This window comes from Prunus avium, chromosome 3, assembly GCF_965620075.1.
Source record: "Prunus avium chromosome 3, drPruAviu1.hap1.1, whole genome shotgun sequence".
Lineage (NCBI taxonomy): Eukaryota > Viridiplantae > Streptophyta > Magnoliopsida > Rosales > Rosaceae > Prunus > Prunus avium.
Genome location: NC_142286.1, coordinates 8162893 through 8181085, shown reverse-complemented (window position 1 = coordinate 8181085; position 18193 = coordinate 8162893). Strand labels below are relative to the sequence as shown.

Here is an 18193-nt window from a genome sequence, read left to right as displayed (position 1 = left end):
GCTCTCGAACTTTCCTTCTTTTTGCTGACCAGCTTCTCTTCTTCGGTCGAAGCGACAAAGTCTGCTAAAGCCTGGGCTTTTATTGCAGTCTTCGGCCGGTAGAGGAGGTCGTCTTGGCTTAGCTCTATAGCCCACTTCATGAGTCGTTGAGACGCGCCAGGGCTGTGCAGGATTGATCTCAAAGGAAAGTCGGTCATGACGATGACTCGATGAGCTTGGTAGTAGGGTCGTAGCTTTCTCGCGGAAACGACAAGGGCCAAAATGAGCTTCTCCAATTTTGGGTAGCGAGTCTCTGCATCGAGAAGGGCTTTTGACGTGTAGAATACCGGATGTTGGGCCCCCAGTTCTTCTCGGATGAGAGCTGAGCTGACGGCTGAGTTGGACACTGCCAGGTACACGAACAAGTCTTCACCAAGAACTGGCTTCGAGAGCAGGGGAGGTGAAGTGAGGTAAGCTTCTTCGCACTCCTCGTCCCATTTATCTCTCTGCCCCTTCTTTAAAGCCTTGAAGAATGGTCTGCACTTGTCGGTGGATCTCGAGAGGAATCGGTTGAGGGCCACTGCTCTGCCCGTCAGACTTTGTATTTCCTTTACTGTTGAAGGTGACTTCATCTCGAGAATGGCCTTGATTTGGCATGGGTGTGCCTCGATACCTCGTTGAGTTACTAGGTATCCCAGGAATCGGCCGAACGATACACCGAACGTGCACTTACTTGGATTCAACTTCATGCGATACTGGCGAAGTAGGCTGAACGCCTCAGTGAGGTTCTTGATATGGTCTGCTCACTTAGGGGCTTTGACCAACATGTCATCCACGTAGACTTCCATGGTTTTGCCGATCTGCTCCTTGAAAATTTTATTCACGAGCCTTTGGTAAGTTGCTTCGGCGTTCTTCAGCCCAAAAGGCATGACCTTGTAGCAGTAGGTCCCTCTTTCTATGATGAAAGAATTCTTCGCCTTGTCATCTTCGTACATTAGGATTTGATTATAGCCGGAGTACGCATCCATGAAACTGAGCAGCTGATTGCCGGAAGTTGAATCCATGAGCTGATCGATTCTCGGCAATGGGAAGTTTTCTTTGGGGCAAGCTTTGTTGAGGTCGATGTAATCGACACAAACTCTTCATTTGCCCTTTTCTTGCTTCGCCACCAGTACAACATTGGCCAGCCATTCTGAGTAGGAGACCTTTTCAATGAAGCCGACAGCTAAAAGCTTATCGATCTCGGCTTCGATGATTACAACTCGCTCGGGAGAGAAGTTGCGTCTCTTCTGCATCACGGGTTTGCTGGCAGGGTTGACATGGAGTCGGTGGCAGATGATGTTCGGGTCGATGCTAGGCATGTCAGATGGCGACCATGCGAACATGTCTTTGTTCCTTTGGAGGAAGGTGGCCAGCTCCACCTTCTCGTCTAGGCTTAGGCGCGAGCCGATCCTCGCTTTTTTGTCTGGCTGGTCAGGATCGAGGGGTACTAACTCAACGTCTTCCTCAGGCTTCCAACCTTGTTCAAGGGAGACTTCCGGGCGGATTCCCTCGTCTCGATCCTTCTCGTTTGGATTCTAGCACGAGCCGATCTGCGCTTCTTTGTCTTGCGGGCCAGGATCAAGGGGTACTAACTCAACGTCATCCTCAGGCTTCCAACCCTTTTTAGGGGAGTCTTCCGGGCGGATTCCCTTGCCTTGATCCTGGCTCCTTAATTGCTATTTTAAGGTAGCAACTCTCTTCCCGTTCGGGCTTGCTTTTCTGCTGGGAGTGTTTCCTGCCATGTCAGTAGCCTGCATTACTGGTGTGAACTGCAGTTGTTTGCTCTTCTTGAGCCCTTGGGCTGTACATCTCCTTGCCATGGCCTGATCACTGTTGATCTGCCCGATACCGCCTCCAGGGATGGGGTAGCGGATCTTCTGGTGTAGAGCAGATGTGATGGCTTCGATCTTGCTGATCCATGGTTGGCCCAAAATCCCGTTGTAGGGAGAAACCTCGTCGATGACCATGAAGGTTTGCGAGCAGACCACTGGGGGTGAGTGGACGTCTAGGTCAATTGTCCCAACAGTGATTGACGTGGCCCCATTGAAGCCGGTGAGTGATCTGGCAAGTTTGCTGATCTTGGGCTCCAACCCCATCTGTTGGATAACAGATAGTTGCAGGATGTTGGCTGCGCTGCCCTCGTCCACGCGAACTCGCTCGATCACAGCTTGTTCAATTTGGATGCAGATTACTAGGGCGTCATCGTGCGGCAGATCAAGCCCGATCAAGTCCTTCTTCTAAAAGCCGATGATGGGTGTATCTGCAATGACTGGTATGCCTGTTGTGACTTGGGAGACATAAGTCGCCTACGCGATCTTTCTCTTGCGCTCCTTAGTGGTCAACCCGGACTCCTGGGAGTCAGCTAGAATGATATTGGTCCGTATGACCTTTTGGGGAGGTTCCTTGGCAGCCGTATCACGATCCTCGATCTGCTGGATGGCCGTCTTTGCAATGAATTCTGTGCAATGGCCGTCTCTGACCAGCTCCTCAAGGTGCCTTTTCCAGACGTTGTAGTTGTTTGTGTAATGACCTTGCTCCCCATGGAATGCGCAGTACTTACTGGCGTCCCTCATAGAGGGATCTCCCCTCATAGGTGGTGGTCTTCTCACCCATGGCTTGTTCTTCACTTGTGCCAGGATCTGGTGGATCGGGATAGTGAACTCAGTGAAGGTTCCTGTTTCCGAGCCTCCCTCTTGGGGCCACGATCTGCGCTTGTCTCGGGCTTTATGCTCGAACTTGTTGTTTTTTTGGCTTGCCTGCCTTGTCGGGTGATCAGCCTGCTTGCTAGCCTTCTTCGCCGCAATACGGTCATCGTCCCAAAGTGCATAGCGCTCTGCCATCGCGAAGACCTTTGCCAAGGTTTGGCTTGGAGTTATGGCAGCTCACGGTATAGCTCGTGTTCGGTTGGCAAGCCTTTTTTGAAAGCTGAGGATGCAACTTGGTCATTGCATCCTATGATGTTCGCCTTCTCAACCTTGAATCGTCTGAGGTAGTCTCGAAGAGACTCGTCTGGTTTCTTGTGCAGGTTGAACAAGTGGTCTACATGCTTTTTGACCGTCTTGTAGGAGGTGTACTCCTTTGGGAAGATGAGGGCGAACTCCTTGAAGTTGCCTATCCACCCGGACGGTAGAGTGTGGAACCAGTCTTGAGCTGCTCCTCGCAAAGTCATCGCGAGCACTTTGCACATTAGGGCGTCGTCAGCCTTGTACAAGATCATGGCACTCTTAAAGTGCCTCAAATGGCTCTCAGGGTCGGAGTCTCCCTTGAACGGAGTGATGGATGGGGTTGTGAACCGCTTCGGCGGTGCAGCTCGTTCCAGCTCATCTGTAAAGGGTGAGCAGTCGACTCGATCAATTTCCGTGTGCAGGGCCTCATCCGTGCTTCCTTTAAGTTGGAGACTTTGGAGTCAGTCATTCACTAACTTCTCGACATCTTTTGCCCGCAGGGCTAGTGGTTCGGGTCGATGTCTTCGGTGTCTCGAGCGCCGCTGGTTAACTTCCTCCTCGATTCCTAAGGGTCGATCCTCTTGGTTGTTCTGCCCGTGGGGCAGATTAGGAGATTGAGCTTCTGAGGAGTCCTCTACGGCTTGTTGCCGTGTGTTGGTCCTTGAGCGGGCTGGTGAGCGTCGATTGTTGCGCCCGTCACGCGATTGTTCACAAACTCGATCTCCTTGTAAGCCCAGCCTGGATTGGTTACTTCCTTGTGGGCCCAAGCGAGCATGGACATTGGACTGTGGGCCCAAGCAGGCATGGACGTTGGACTGTGGGCCCAGCCTTTCGCGTACATTAGTCCTTGGACCTAACCTCGAACGGATCATCGACCGGCTCAGAGTACCACTTGCAAATGTCTGTGTCTCGCCAGCACGATCTCGTTCTCTCCCCTGCCCTCTTGCCCTTGCCTTACCAGCTTGGGACCTCTCGAACTGCTCGCCGACATGCTCATGTGTCCTCCTCTCCTCGTCACGGGGTCCAAGGTTAGGGCCTTGGTTCAAGTTGATCTGCCTGAGTAGATGGCCAATCAGGTTGTTTTGATCGTCGACTCTTTGTGTGAGCTGATCAACCTGTGAGTTAAGGTCCACCTGACTAGAGGCATGCATTAAGCCTAATGGCATATGGGCTAGGGCTCCATTAGACACATACACAGGTGCATACGTCAAGTGTGGTGGCAGAGGAGGGAGAGGATGGATCTGCTCCAAGACTGGGGATGCGTCAAAGTAGCCATAGGGCTGTGCAGCAAATCCGGCAGTTGAGTGGTATGGCTGCTGATGTGTTCCAGCAGCAGGAGGGGGCGGCAGAGCAGCTCCGGCAGCTGGAGCTTGCAGCTGCAAGGCTGTGCAGGTCACAGGACCACGTAGTGGCTGTTCTGCAATTCTGGCAGCTGTCTGCGGCGGCTGTTCTGCAATTTCGGCAGTTGGAGGTGGCTGCGAAGCGCTTGGAGGCGAACGCAAGGCGTTGGCAGCCACGATTCCGTGAGGTTGCAAAGAGGCTTCCACCATGAAACCATGAGACGGGCCCGTCGTGGTGGTGTTACTCTTCGAACGTCTTGTATCGACCATGGTTGATTGGAAAAAGTTGTGGAAAATGAATTCGGAGCACTCTTTGAGTATAATTTCGCGCTCTCAATGAAAGCACCAATTTGTGGGAGCAAATTTCCTCCCACGAGAATATTCGCCTAAAAATTCCTTCGTCTTCTTCACACCTCTCTCTCCCTACAAAACAGATCGGAGTAAAAGGACCACACCCGGGGGGTGTTGGCCAAAGGCCCTCCGATGCCTAAGTTAGGATGGGTGTTTCAAGGAAAACCGGGTGGCCAGAGCCGTGTGTGGAGGTCGGAGCCTTGTGTGAGAGAGAGAGAAAGAAAATGGTGGCTAGGGTTTGTGAAGGATAATTTCTGCAGAGTTTCAGTAGGAGTTTAGAGGTACCTGAACCCTTGTGTGTAGCCAGGTATTTATAGGGGCCTCGGAGGCTAGGGTTTCAGAGGAATAATTCCGTAGAAGGAAAGGAATTATTCCTCCCTGATTAGGTGAGATTTGATTAATTAGGGATTTGATTTAAATCAAATCCCTAATTAGGATAGGAATCAAATCAATTCCCATTTTAATTAGGTAATTGCCAATTTAATTGGGTAACTCCCAATTAAATTGAGTAACTCCCAATTAGGTCAAATAATCCCCAAATGGAAGGAATTATTTGACCTAGGGTGATTTAATTCGGTTCCCACAATAGGCTTGGAAGTCTCATCCAGCTTAGAGTTCTTGCCTTGTTCTGAGCTGTTATTTGAGTCACACACTGCATAACTGTGTTGAAAGTTTTCACTTCAATCTTATTTGCATTTGACTTTTTTTTTTATCTTTCGACTATTTGTGTATGTTCTACTGCCAGCATTGAGTCTTATGTATTGATCTCTATATGCAACTATAAAATTAGCAGGAAAGAGTAGAAAACGAGCCAGAATGGCCAAGAAAGCTGCTCCTGCTAAAAAGCCAGAAAAGGCTGTCAAAGTTTCTACTGTGATGGATACTAAGAATGTAAGTTAATCATAAACTGGTTTATGGGATTTTTGTTCTTGCAGAGGCTGAGTTCAAAAATCAACTATGAAGCTTTGGATAAATTAAATGAAGAGCTTGTAAGCATCTTTTATATGTATTATTTTAGAATGAATTTTGCTTTTATTCATGCTTTGCAAATCCCATATTATGTTCTGTCAACATCCAAGGTCTTGTTAACTGATGCACAGACTACAAGCGACTAAAAGCCAATCAAATCTAATGGCACGTTTAACTTTGATTGTCAAATAATGTTACTTGTTCAATATATTTTTTGTTTTCTTAATGTCTGGTTAGTGTGCAGACACCAATTTCCTGTTTAATGGAATAAAGGTATATCCAAGTCACACAAACTACTCCAGGATAGAACTTAATACATAAAAGAATAATCTTTGGAAGATGGTATATATTATTACTAAGCATGGATTAAGACATGAAACTGTGACATCTGAAAATCAATCTGGTGGTTTACTAGAATGATCAGTTAACTAATTGGGCAGTTATATGGTTCAAAGTTTTTTTTTGGTTGTTGTCATTTTATAATGATTTTGCAATGTAGTTCCTAGTTAAAAGTCCTGGTAGGTTTTAGAAAATGGAGGTATCTCTCTGCGATTAATTGCCTGAACTTTAATAGATACCGAATTTGATTCATCTGATCTTTTTCTTCATGTGTAAAATCAGGGTTATGCACCTGCATTTGAGAAAGGCACAAAGTCTAATTGTGGCACCCTTGGTGATATGCAACTGTCAAATGAGAAGAACAGTCGTGATGATGAGTTTGAGCATGGAAGTAATGGTTACAGTGAAGAGGCTGAAGCCAGACAAGGCCAAGATGACGATTCATATGTTGCAAATGACAAATATAATGGATACAATTTGCTCCGATTTGTTTTGCAGGGAGAGAGAGGTGCGAAGAAGACGAAGGAATCTTTAGGCGAATATTCTCGTGAGAGGAAATTTGCTCCCACAAATTAGCCTCACCTCCATTGCAGACAAGTTGCTCCTCGAAGCACGAACTCAATGGAAAAATTTTCGAGTGTTATGTCCCCGACATACGCTCGCTGGCGACAAGCCCCACCTCCATTGCAGACAAGCTGCTCCTCGAAACACGAACTCAATGGAGCATTTTTTCGAATGTTATGTCCCCGACATACGCTCGCAAGCAACAAGCCCCACCTCCATTGCAGACAAGCTGCTCCTCGAAGCACGAACTCAATTGAGCATTTTTCGAGTGTTATGTCCCCGACATACGCTCACAGGCGACAAGCCCCATCTCCATTGCAGACAAGCTGCTCCTCGAAGCACGAACTCAATGGAGCATTTTTTTGAGTGTTATGTCCCCGACATACGCTCGCAGGCAACAAGCCTCACCTCCATTGCAGACAAGCTGCTCCTCAAAGCACGAACTCAATGGAGCATTTTTCGAGTGTTATGTCCCCGACATAAGCTCGCAGGCGACAAGCCTCACCTCCATTACAGACAAGCTGCTCCTTGAAGCACAAACTCAATGGAGCATTTTTCGAGTGTTATGTCCCCGACATACGCTCAAAGGCGACAAGCCCCACCTCCATTGCAGATAAGCTGCTCCTCGAAGCACGAACTCAATGGAGCATTTTTTTTAGTGTTATTTCCTCGACATACGCTCGCAGGCGACAAGTCCCACCTCCATTGTAGGCAAACTACTTCTCAAGTAAAAACTCAATGGAGTCTCTTTCAAGTGTTATGTCTCCGGACATACACTTACAAGATACAATGAGAATCGAAATTTGAAAGACAACTGAAAATTCCATTAAAAAGCGGCCAAAAAAATATAATTGAGAAACGTCTGGGGTTTGAATCCAATTTTGCGGTGCAAAACGTGATGTTGAATGATATTCCAAAGATTATTAGTTGTTTATGGTTGGTATCACGAATTATTAATTGATCATGGGTAGTACAACAATAATACGGATCAGACCCATCATCTTGACTTTAAACATTTGTGTGCTCTGAATTGAAAGGTAAAGATGGCACATTTCTGACCGGATATAGCTTTTATAATTTTATTTATTTATTTATTTAACAACTATTGTTTATGATAATTTTTTATTTTTTTTAATGTTTCATTTGTTAAATTCATCCTTGCAAAAATCAAATGATAAACTTAGCTCAGGTGTGTGCTAAATATAAATTGGGTATAATTCATAAGATGAAGCTGCTCTTCAGAAAATTTTATGAAGTAACAACCAAACTAGGATTTCAAACGGAGGCACCATAATTTGGGGGAAAATGAAATTTAGAGTCCAAGTTAGAACCCATTTTCTTAAAAACGTTTCAATTGGTACATCTAATTTTCGTCATTAAAATTCTCAGAGTTGACAAATTAACAGAAACACTAACTAAAAGGGGGAAGAGGGAAGAGGGATACTGGTACAAGAAAAGGAAAAGTTAACAATAAAACCTCAGCCCGCCAGACCAAAAATAGAACCAAATGATATTATAAGGCCATTTTCCCCTGATACAATGGCCATGGCAGAAAACACACACTCCTTCCAACTCCAACTCCTCAGAAGATCTTGAAAAGTAGGCCACCATGAGTGGCAAAGAAGGGAGCAAACACAAGGGACTCCACTGCCATGAGCTTGATGAGGATGTTGAGTGATGGGCCTGAGGTGTCCTTCAGTGGGTCCCCAATGGTGTCACCAATCACCGCTGCCTTGTGTGGGTCAGATCCCTTTGGCCCAAGGGTCCTTGCATGCTCTGAAGCACCAGCCTGAAAACCATACACCAAGATCATTTTAATAAACAGATAACCTATTTACCCCAAAAAATAATAATTAAAAAATAAAAACCTAAGAGAACCTGGCTTAATTAGAAAGAATGAAATGTTTTACCTCAATGTACTTCTTAGCATTGTCCCATGCACCACCTGTGTTGGAAGCAGATATTGCTACCTGATAAGACAAAAACATACGTACATAAAATCAGTAATTGGAGATCAACACACATTCAGCAAATCAAAATTCCCATTTGTTCAAAACCAAGTTGGAATATCCACTAGTATCCATTGTATTCTATGTTCAACATTACCTGCACACCGGAAACGAGTGAACCAGCAAGAACACCAGATAGGGTCTCCACGCCAAATAATGTTCCAACAATGAGAGGGGTGAGAATGACAAGGGCACCCGGTGGAATCATCTCCTTGATGGATGCATCAGTGGAGATCTTGACACAAGTAGCATAGTCGGGCTTAGCGGTACCCTCCATGAGACCTGGAATGGTATTGAACTGCCTGCGGACTTCCTCAACCATTTTTAGTGCTGCACTTCCCACACTCTTCATGGTCATGGCAGAGAACCAGTAAGGAAGCATTGCACCGACAATCAGTCCAATAAAGACCTTTGGGGTTAAGACATCAACTGTTGAAATTGCTGCGCGGCTGACAAAGGCACCAAACAGGGCCAAAGACACCAGAGCAGCAGATCCGATGGCAAATCCCTAGAACCCAATAATTCATTGATAAGTCAAAAGGACCTTTTGCACATGTAAAGCCAAGAAAAGTAAAACGGAAACAAATAAGCAAAATAAACTCTTATAGGGTGCACTTCGAGTTAGCCAAGCACTCTACTAGCGCTGAAACACTAGGCTCAATAATGCTAAGCCAAGGCAACCAGAACATGAAGCAGCTAAAGAATATGCGTCCAACCATCAATAGACAAAAAGCAATTTATGGAGGCACACCATTATCCTTCTCAAAAAATAAAATAAAAATACAGAAACAGTCAAATATAACAAGAAAGGTGAACTGACGAACGGTTTTCAACTCACATGATTTATGCTGACTCTGCACAACTCAAATAGACGACAAGCTACATCTAAATAAAACAATAGGCAGATTCTGAAAGAATGTCAATTACCTTCCCAATGGCAGCAGTGGTATTGCCGGCAGCATCAAGAGCATCAGTTCTCTCGCGGATTCTATGGCTCATGCCTGCCATTTCAGCAATGCCTCCAGCATTGTCACTAATGGGCCCGTAAGCATCAATGGCCAAACCTGTGGCGATGGTACTCAGCATCCCAAGTGCAGCCACTGCAATGCCATACATTGCAGCAAAGCTAAAACTAACAAAAATGCTGACTGCAATGGCAAAAATTGGAATGATGACTGATTTGTATCCCAGTGCAAGCCCAAAGATAACATTGGTGGCAGCACCGGTCCTGCAGGAATCAGCAACATCTTGCACGGGGCTGGGAACAACAGAGGAAATGGACAGGTCAGCAGAGGAAGGGAAAATAGTAAAAGAGGAACAATTTTGTGATGTATAAGTGGTACCTGTATGCATTGCTAGTATAATACTCAGTGACGAACCCAATAATAAGTCCAGCCCAAAGACCAACAGCCACACACAAGAACAATTGCCTGCAAAGTTAATCACATCAATGCCATACTTAAATAATGTGCCATATCAATTACAGAACAGCCAGCGAAATTGATGCAGATCCAGGTATCCTCACAATTCACAAGTAGTTACAACTTGAAAGATCAAATGGTGCACCATCTCTAAGTACAAGGTCTTAAGTAGTCTAATTTTGTTATGACATTGACAAATTCACATAGCAAATAAAGTCCACATAAAATTCACAACATCAAATGCAGAATAGGATGATAGACCAACATGGAAAAAAGGTACTCAAGCCAAAAAACTCACACTTAACCAATACCATGCAAGAACATGAACTTTGACTGTTTGCAATGGTCAATTGAATGCAAGATGTGTGTGTATGTGTCTGCATGAGGGTGTGCGTGTGTGCATGTGAGAGAGAGTACAAATGAAGATTAATGCAAGAGAGAACACATATGAAGATTGATGCATATCAGAAATCAAGTCTACTATAATTTTGAAAGGGGAGAAAATGAAAAAGAAAACATTTTTCCTCTACAAGTTAGCAGAAATTATACAACTAAAATACCTTATTTTGTGGCTTGACAATTTAAAGGAAACACTTGACCACACAAGATTGGTAAAAGAGTTTTACACAGATCTTACCAGTTCTTTACAACTTTCTGAACCCCAAAGTTATAAATTGTGAAGGATGACGGCAGAGCAATCCAGCTAATAATTGCAATTCCAACAGTCATGAGAACAGTGGAGATGATAAGCTGCTTTTTCAAAGCTGGTTCAATTTCCTTGACAGCCTTGATCTCAAAGAAATCAGTGGCAAATAGGGTTGTGATTAAACAAATAATGATGCCCATAGAACTGATGAGGAGAGGATACAACATAGAGGTGAACTCATGGTTGATTCCAAATGAGGAAATGGAAGCAACGACTAGGGCAGCACAAGATGATTCAGCATATGAGCCAAAAAGATCAGATCCCATCCCAGCAATGTCCCCAACATTATCACCAACATTGTCAGCAATCACCTAAATTCAAACCAAAATCCTGAATGTCAAAACACCATATATATCTTTAACAACCAAGTTTAAGAAATTTTGATATTGCTTACAGCTGGATTTCTTGGGTCATCTTCAGGAATATTTCTTTCGACCTTTCCTACCAGGTCAGCACCAACATCAGCAGCCTTGGTATAGATACCACCACCAACCCTTCCAAAGAGAGCCATGGCTGATCCACCAAGACCATAGCCAGTAATTGACTCAAAAAGGCCTTCCCAGTCATCACCATAGTACACCTTAAAAACATTGATAGTAATGAAAAGTACCAAAAGACCATTTGCTGCAAGGAGAAATCCCATTACTGCACCAGACCTAAATGCAACAATAAAGGCCTTCCCAACACCTTTTCTTGCCTCCAATGTTGTCCTAGCATTGGCATAAGTGGCAATTTTCATGCCAAGAAAACCAGAAAGGATCGAGGTAACACCACCAAGTACGAAAGCTACAGTGCTGAAAATTGCAGTTGCAAGTGCTGGCTTGCAGGTCCTTTGCGCATCATAAGTGCAGGGTTGGCTCTTTGTGCTGAAACCCTCCACAGACCCAAGGAAGAGGAAGATCAAGATTGCAAAAACAACCATGAAGACCCCAACATACTGATACTCAGTGAAAAGAAAGGATGTTGCACCTGTACAACCATGCATACCGCTTTTTAATAAAATGGAGACTTATAAAAAGTGATGTGATATAAATATGAAAATGAATGCATCCATTATCAAACCTTGTTGGTCATAGAAAGTACAAAGGAAAATACGATAGTGATGTGATATGAATACAAAAACAAATGAAACCGATACCAAAACTTGTATAGAAAGTGCAAAGGCGACATCATATTGTCTTAATCTATCAGTACTGGATAAGTAAAATTAGGATACCATCATCTCATGTTAAGTGTAACGCTCAAGTTACTAATCAAATTGATGTCATGTTGACTCAAATAATTTATGCCCAGTTAAATTTTCTAATAAGCCAGTGCCATCATTCATGTACATTTCCATAATATATTTTTGGTTCGTACACTATACTTTAAATGGGGAATGCTAACAACCTTCTCCTTTCTTTTCATAACACGTGTCACTTTGCTTACTCTTAAAACAATGTTATTAATGCATTACACAAACTAATTTTTGTTTTCCAAGTTTATTCCAATTACAAAAAGAAAAATAAGACTTTTATTTTGGGCAGAAGGAAAATAAGACTAAACATCAATAAAATAATTTTTTTGACCCACCATCCCCATCCATACGCCCTCTCCATCTCTCAAGTCACCACCACCACCTAATGTCACAACCCTAATCAACATAGGCCCACCACAGCATTCTCTCTCCCCTTAATGTTTTAATTTCAATTTCTTAAAACTGCTGTTTATAAAATAAAAAACTTTGAAATTTTGTGCTTAAATGATTAAATATTTTTTATTAATTTAAATAACATTTATTAATTTTTTAACAGTAATTTAATCCCAAAAAAAAGAACACAACTGTCTATAAACAAACATAAACAAAGCAATACATAGGGACAACAATGCATTTAATAGGGATAAACTTGGAAAATAAAAATTAGTTCGTGTGATGCATTAATGACATTGTTTTATGTGTAAGCAAAGTGACATACGTAATGAGGAGAAGGGAGAATGTCCAAAAGAGAACGTTAAAAAGAAGGTTGCTAGCATTTCCCACTCTTAGAGCATCCACAATCATGCTCTCTATTTTTTAGTTAAATTTTAGCTTAAAACATATAAAAGTTATTTTAGGAGCTCTCTATAAAATTTAAACTCCAATCATGCTTTCTACTTTAGGGAGTCATAAATGCTATAACTCTTTCTTCAATTGGTCCATCTCAATTAAAAAATAATATAAAAAATAATTAACATTAATTAAAGGTTTGAAATACTCATTAAATACAGCAACATTAAATTATTATTTAAAGGTTTGAAATTCTCATTAAATAAAGCAACATTAAATTATAGAGAGCCACTAGGAGTGCTTTCTCTCTCCTTAGATTTAGGAGCTCCTAGAGATCTCCCTATTTTAGGAGGTGGATAGGGAGCATGGTTGGAGTTATATTTTTCCAAATCCTCCCTAAAATTTGTCTAAGGAGGTGGTTTAGGGAGCCCATTGTGGTAAATAGTCAGAATGTGCTCAACTGCATTAGCATATGCAGTACCAGCAGTTACACTGGCATTCTGCTGCTAGTGGAAGTAGAAAGTAACTCACTATATAAGACAAAATCAATTCAAAGTAACTAGCACAGTAATTCGAGTAATAAAAAATAAATCAAACTTTAATTTAGATACGACAAAAAAATTAAATCATGCTCTCGACAACCACACAGTATACCCATACAACAAAAATATAAAAATAACCTTAATTTATAATCAAAGATGCCCTACCACATGACACATGATATATCACTCACGTGCAAGACACGTGCGGTGCACACTAGTAATAATAAGGACACTGATAATACCCAGAAGCCAAAAGACTCTATTGATACAGGACAAAATAATTAACTGCGATTTATCACAATAACAAGAAGGACGAGAGGATAAGCTGTATTATTACTCTATTCTTCCCAATATTAAACTAGATCTAAAAAATCTAAATGAAGAATAAAGAATAAATATATGTAAAATAAACGCAAAAGCAGATCTTGAACATGACCCAACTCAGATATGCAATCAAAAGCTCAAGCTTGAGCTAACATAAAACTTAGAATTCCTTAAAAAGGCATTATCTTCAACCAGATGCACGTCAAAATACACAAAGACAGGAGGAAAGAAAAATCAGAGTTTTCTGGGTTTTTCTACCAACCTTAGACTTCGTTTGGCTGCTGAGAAATTGCAAGGAAAAATTGAACTTCTACCGCTCAAATTAAGTTTAATATAACCATTTGATTGAACCATGATATAGTTTCCATCCAATTTCTCCGTTTTCTCAGCAACCAAACGCGAGCTAAACTGAAAAGCTTTGAACTTTCCTTTCATTTCCTGTGTTTTCTGAGCAAACAAACAAAAACAGTCTAAAGCTCCAACACTGTTGGAGTTCAAAGAGTGAAAATGAAGAGAACCACCAGATCTAACAAAAAGCTCAAAAGATCTAAACAAGCACAGAGAACTAAGATATACCTTCAGAGATAGCGGTCTGTATCTCAGCGCACTTAGCGACGACGTTTTGGTCATTGAGGCCTTCCTCCTCCTCAATGAGGTAGTCGTTGAAGCCGTTCTTTTTACTGTTGGGCCCAGCAGGCGGCGCGTGGCGCTCTGGCGTGACCTTCACGCGCGATACGATGAACCACTGGACAAGCGAGAACACGATCCCGATGACGGCGGCGACGGGGATCACAATCTCCGTCGCGAGGGTAGAAAGAAGAACCGCCATCCTCGCCGGAACTCTAACTTCACCGGTGACCGTACGCCGGAGAATTCAGAACTCAGAAACAGAGAGACTATTCGAGCTGATGAGCTTCGGAGAGTGAGTGAGATGAGAAGATGGAGAGCCTTTCGCGAAGGCTCGGGTGGATTTTATATTCGGAGAAATGAGAAAGATCAAAAATTCGAGGAGCATATGGGCATTGATAACACAATGTCGCGGTCGCATGGTATTATGTAGCGTCAGGGATCTGGACCGTTGCTTAAAATTTTGTTGCTTGATTGGACGGTGTGGATTGAGGAATGTGGGATCAACGGTGTATGAGAAAGCGGGAACGGTAGATAAAAAAAGCTTATCGCATATTTTCGACGCATAGATGTCGGAATCACTTTTATTTTACTCAATTCTTATCAAGTGATGAGTTGTTGTTTGCATCTCTTTGGGAAGGTATGCCCTACTTTGCAACTTTAGGCCTCATGAATGCATCCAAATGTGATTTACCCTTCTGATATGATCACATCCCATCAAATTTGTTTTAGCGTGAGATTAACATTACGCACACGAAAAGATAATTCAAATCATATACGTATAATTAATCTCATGTTGCTATGTCGTTTAACGAAAGAGATCGTTTTAATGAATAAGTATACATTTATGTTCTATCGCGCTTTTGTCGCACAAATAAATTGAGTAAATGTAACGAAAGTAATGACTAAATATGCCCTAGATCAAAATGGTCATTTAAAAGCCTAAAGATTTAGATGGTACAAGATCTAAAATGTGAATGTGTTTTAGTAGGTGGTACATTCACTCAGTCTCCCTAAAATTATAGGTGGAGAGTGCCTACATTTGTGGTCCCCACCCCATAGTGGAATGAAGTGGGCCCGTTCCTTAATTGATGATAGATTATTTTTCTTTGTTTGTCAATTGGAGTGTGCTACACCGAATCGGGAAATTTGCCATCCTGCATGTGAAATGCGATGTGCCGATCTGTCATTAAGTTGTTTTGGTGGGGAGCGAAGCAGAGGATCAGTGCCCCCATCCCAAGCTGCATTTTAAGTAGGTTGAGGATATTGTGGGGTGGGTTTTCGAGCGGTTGCAGAAACTCCGAACGTCGCGTGTGTTGAATGGAGTGCAAAGCATCCTATCGGATAATTCTAATTTTCCGTCCTTTTTTATATTATTTTTCCAATCCTTATTCCTTCTACATCCACTCAAACAATATCTCTCATTACACTCCAACAATATAGCGGTTTAGATTAACAACTGACGGATTACAAGATAAATTATCCAAATATCTGTTGTGTTTGATTCTTTAGATATGATGTTTATATATTCTTATTTGAGTGATGCTATTTGTATTATATTTACTGATGACAGCTTGGTGTAAGGAAATATTCTAAATTAGTGGAGTTACAAAAATTCCGCAATTTTTACGTTAACTCGTTATATCGTTGTAATTTAATCCAGTATAATTGAGTGCGCACCCTCTGTGGGGACATAAGATTTGTTGATATGTTCCGAAACACTTTTTAATCGTATGGACTTCATAACAAAATAGTTTATGATAATTGGACATCATGTGTCTCATTATTTGAAACTTAGATCTAATTATTTATTCTTCAACTAATAAATAAAGTAAAGTTTTTAAGTTTTCAAGTTAAAGGTTTCTTAGTTAACATGCTAATGCACCAACTGTAAATTTGCCAACTCATATTTCTTATATTATTAGTAATTAAGTAAGTTGTTCCATCCCAAATATACAACATCACACTCTAAACCTAAAGGATTTAAATGATATAATAATTTAGGATATAGACATCTAACCAAAAATAATGATCCATAGAACCAAAAGGTAATTAACATTACAAACAAAATTGATTCAACCTTACTCCATGCAAACTGTACTCAATTCAAATATATTTTTTTAATAGTACAAGGAGAAAGGGGGCTAATGTGAATTGAGGGTTCGATTATAAAACCACTCGCCTGCAAGTCGATACCATTTTCCACTAAGCTATATCTCGTTGGCCTAATCTTATTATAAAGAAACATTAAAATAATGATTAGAAGCTGTCACAAATCACACGAAGCCAAACCCTAATAATGCAAAAGAAGACAAATCAAGAGGGGAGTGGCTTGAGCAAAAGTGGAAGCGCACGCAATGGGGTATGGCAAGAAGGCTTTTGTGACCTTTTTGTAAGCTTACAACCCAAACGAAACAAACAGACAAACAAGTAGTGGGGTGGGGGGTTGGGGGAAGGAAGGAAGTCATGTTATTATTATTGTCTTCGTTTTTGCTTCATGAAGAAGTGAAATTTTTGAGAAGAGTGTGGGCCGTACAAAGTTTAAAATGAGATAATTGAAGAGCTCTCTGGTCCCAGAAATGTGCTGGTTTGCGATAAGTTGATTGGTTTATGATTCTTACTCGTGTCCAATAATATTCCAGTTATATTCCACGTTGGCATTGCTGCTGTTTGGCTGTAATTTAACCTTTAACCTAACCCGGACATGCCACCATCCAATAGCTAGTTGGGGTTGAAGCCTCAACACTTGGGGACACTGTACCCTACTTATAAACAAAACCCACCTAGCAAGGAAAGCGACCACTACTTACGCTAATATGGCAATGTTGGAAAAACTTATGTGGGGTTGTTTTTATTACGGGAAATTGAATAGTCATAGAATAATTCCGTTGAAAATAAAGGCATGTATGTTTAGTAAGTAAGAACTCATCATCAACTTTGCACATGTGTTATATTTTAACGGAAATGTTCCGCTATTATATACGTACTGTACTGTCACGTGATAAGAATAATCTCACATAAATTTCAAATAATTTTTTATCCGATTCTAGCATGTTCTCGTATCAAATGATTTGGTATCATATGTATTCAAATCATCAAATTGAATTTCGATTAGTTTTTATTGAATTAAGTTCAAAATTAGATTGGATTGGACTATGATTTACTAATTGAATTGCAAACTTTCTGAAGATTAATGGTTTACAAACAAGCTCATTTAGATTTTTTGTTGTAACTTTTACAGAAGTTGAATTGGGTAATTTGAAGATATATCATCATTATTAACCAAATGTAATCTACTTTAGCACAAGTAAAACTAGAGCAAAACGCCAATGGGTTCCCACCACAGTGGTGGTGGATTCCCCCTTCCCCCCATGGCACCCAGGATCGAACCCCAGTGGGTTTTCTTTCCTCCAATGTAACCAAAAAAAAACTAGAGCAAAACACATTCATCTGCTTTACAATTGGGTGCATTTTTGCTCACCACTTTAACCATAGGTGTACATTCACCACCATCCTCAATGCTTGACACGTGTCCATAGACATAACCATAGTTAACTTTTGCTTTGTATTTATGGAATCATGATTACACCTATGGACACGTGTCAAGCATTGAGGATGGTGGTGAGGGTATACCTATGGTTAAAGTGGTGAGCAAAAATGCTCCCCTTTACAACCTAACGTTATATTTCCTTCCGCTCTTCCTTTCTCTCTCTCTGTTCACACTCTCCTCCTCGCATGCACCTTTTTCTTTTTCTCCCTTCCTCTTTTGTGAATGAAGTTTTTCATGTGCCATGGAAAGTGTTTGTATTGTAGTGTTAAGCCAAATACAAATTTGGGTATATCCCCTTCTGATTCTCACCTCAAAACCCACCCCATATCCCGAACTCTTTCTTTCTCAGGACCCACAAAAAACTTACCTTTGATTGTTCAAAATTTCAAACCTCTTATAGGACCCAAATTCAATATACAAACAAAGTGAAGTTCCCTCCTCAACTCTTTATACAATTTG

At 41.7% G+C, this 18193-nt stretch overlaps 1 protein-coding gene across 1 annotated transcript; it reads right to left on the bottom strand.

Moving 5' to 3' along the window:
• Window positions 1–7823: 7823 nt before the first annotated feature.
• On the bottom strand, window positions 7824–14539 carry LOC110767435 (pyrophosphate-energized vacuolar membrane proton pump). Its single transcript, XM_021970974.2, has 8 exons — window positions 14134–14539; window positions 11060–11634; window positions 10597–10976; window positions 9882–9968; window positions 9466–9796; window positions 8636–9046; window positions 8440–8499; window positions 7824–8318 (listed from the first exon to the last, which is right to left on the bottom strand). Exons 1-8 carry the CDS (start codon window positions 14384–14386, stop codon window positions 8112–8114), a joined length of 2304 nt encoding a protein of 767 aa, XP_021826666.1. The 5' UTR covers window positions 14387–14539; the 3' UTR covers window positions 7824–8111.
• Window positions 14540–18193: the final 3654 nt, after the last annotated feature.

Coding starts and splice junctions, on each gene's coding strand:
- LOC110767435 (XM_021970974.2), bottom strand. CDS start 14,386: ATGGCGGTTCTTCTTTCTACCCTCGCGACGGAGATTGTGATCCCCGTC. Junction 9,969..10,596: donor CAGAAAGTTGTAAAGAACTG/GTAAGATCTGTG, acceptor TTAACTTTGCAG/GCAATTGTTCTTGTGTGTGG. Junction 8,319..8,439: donor ATGCTAAGAAGTACATTGAG/GTAAAACATTTC, acceptor TATGGTTTTCAG/GCTGGTGCTTCAGAGCATGC.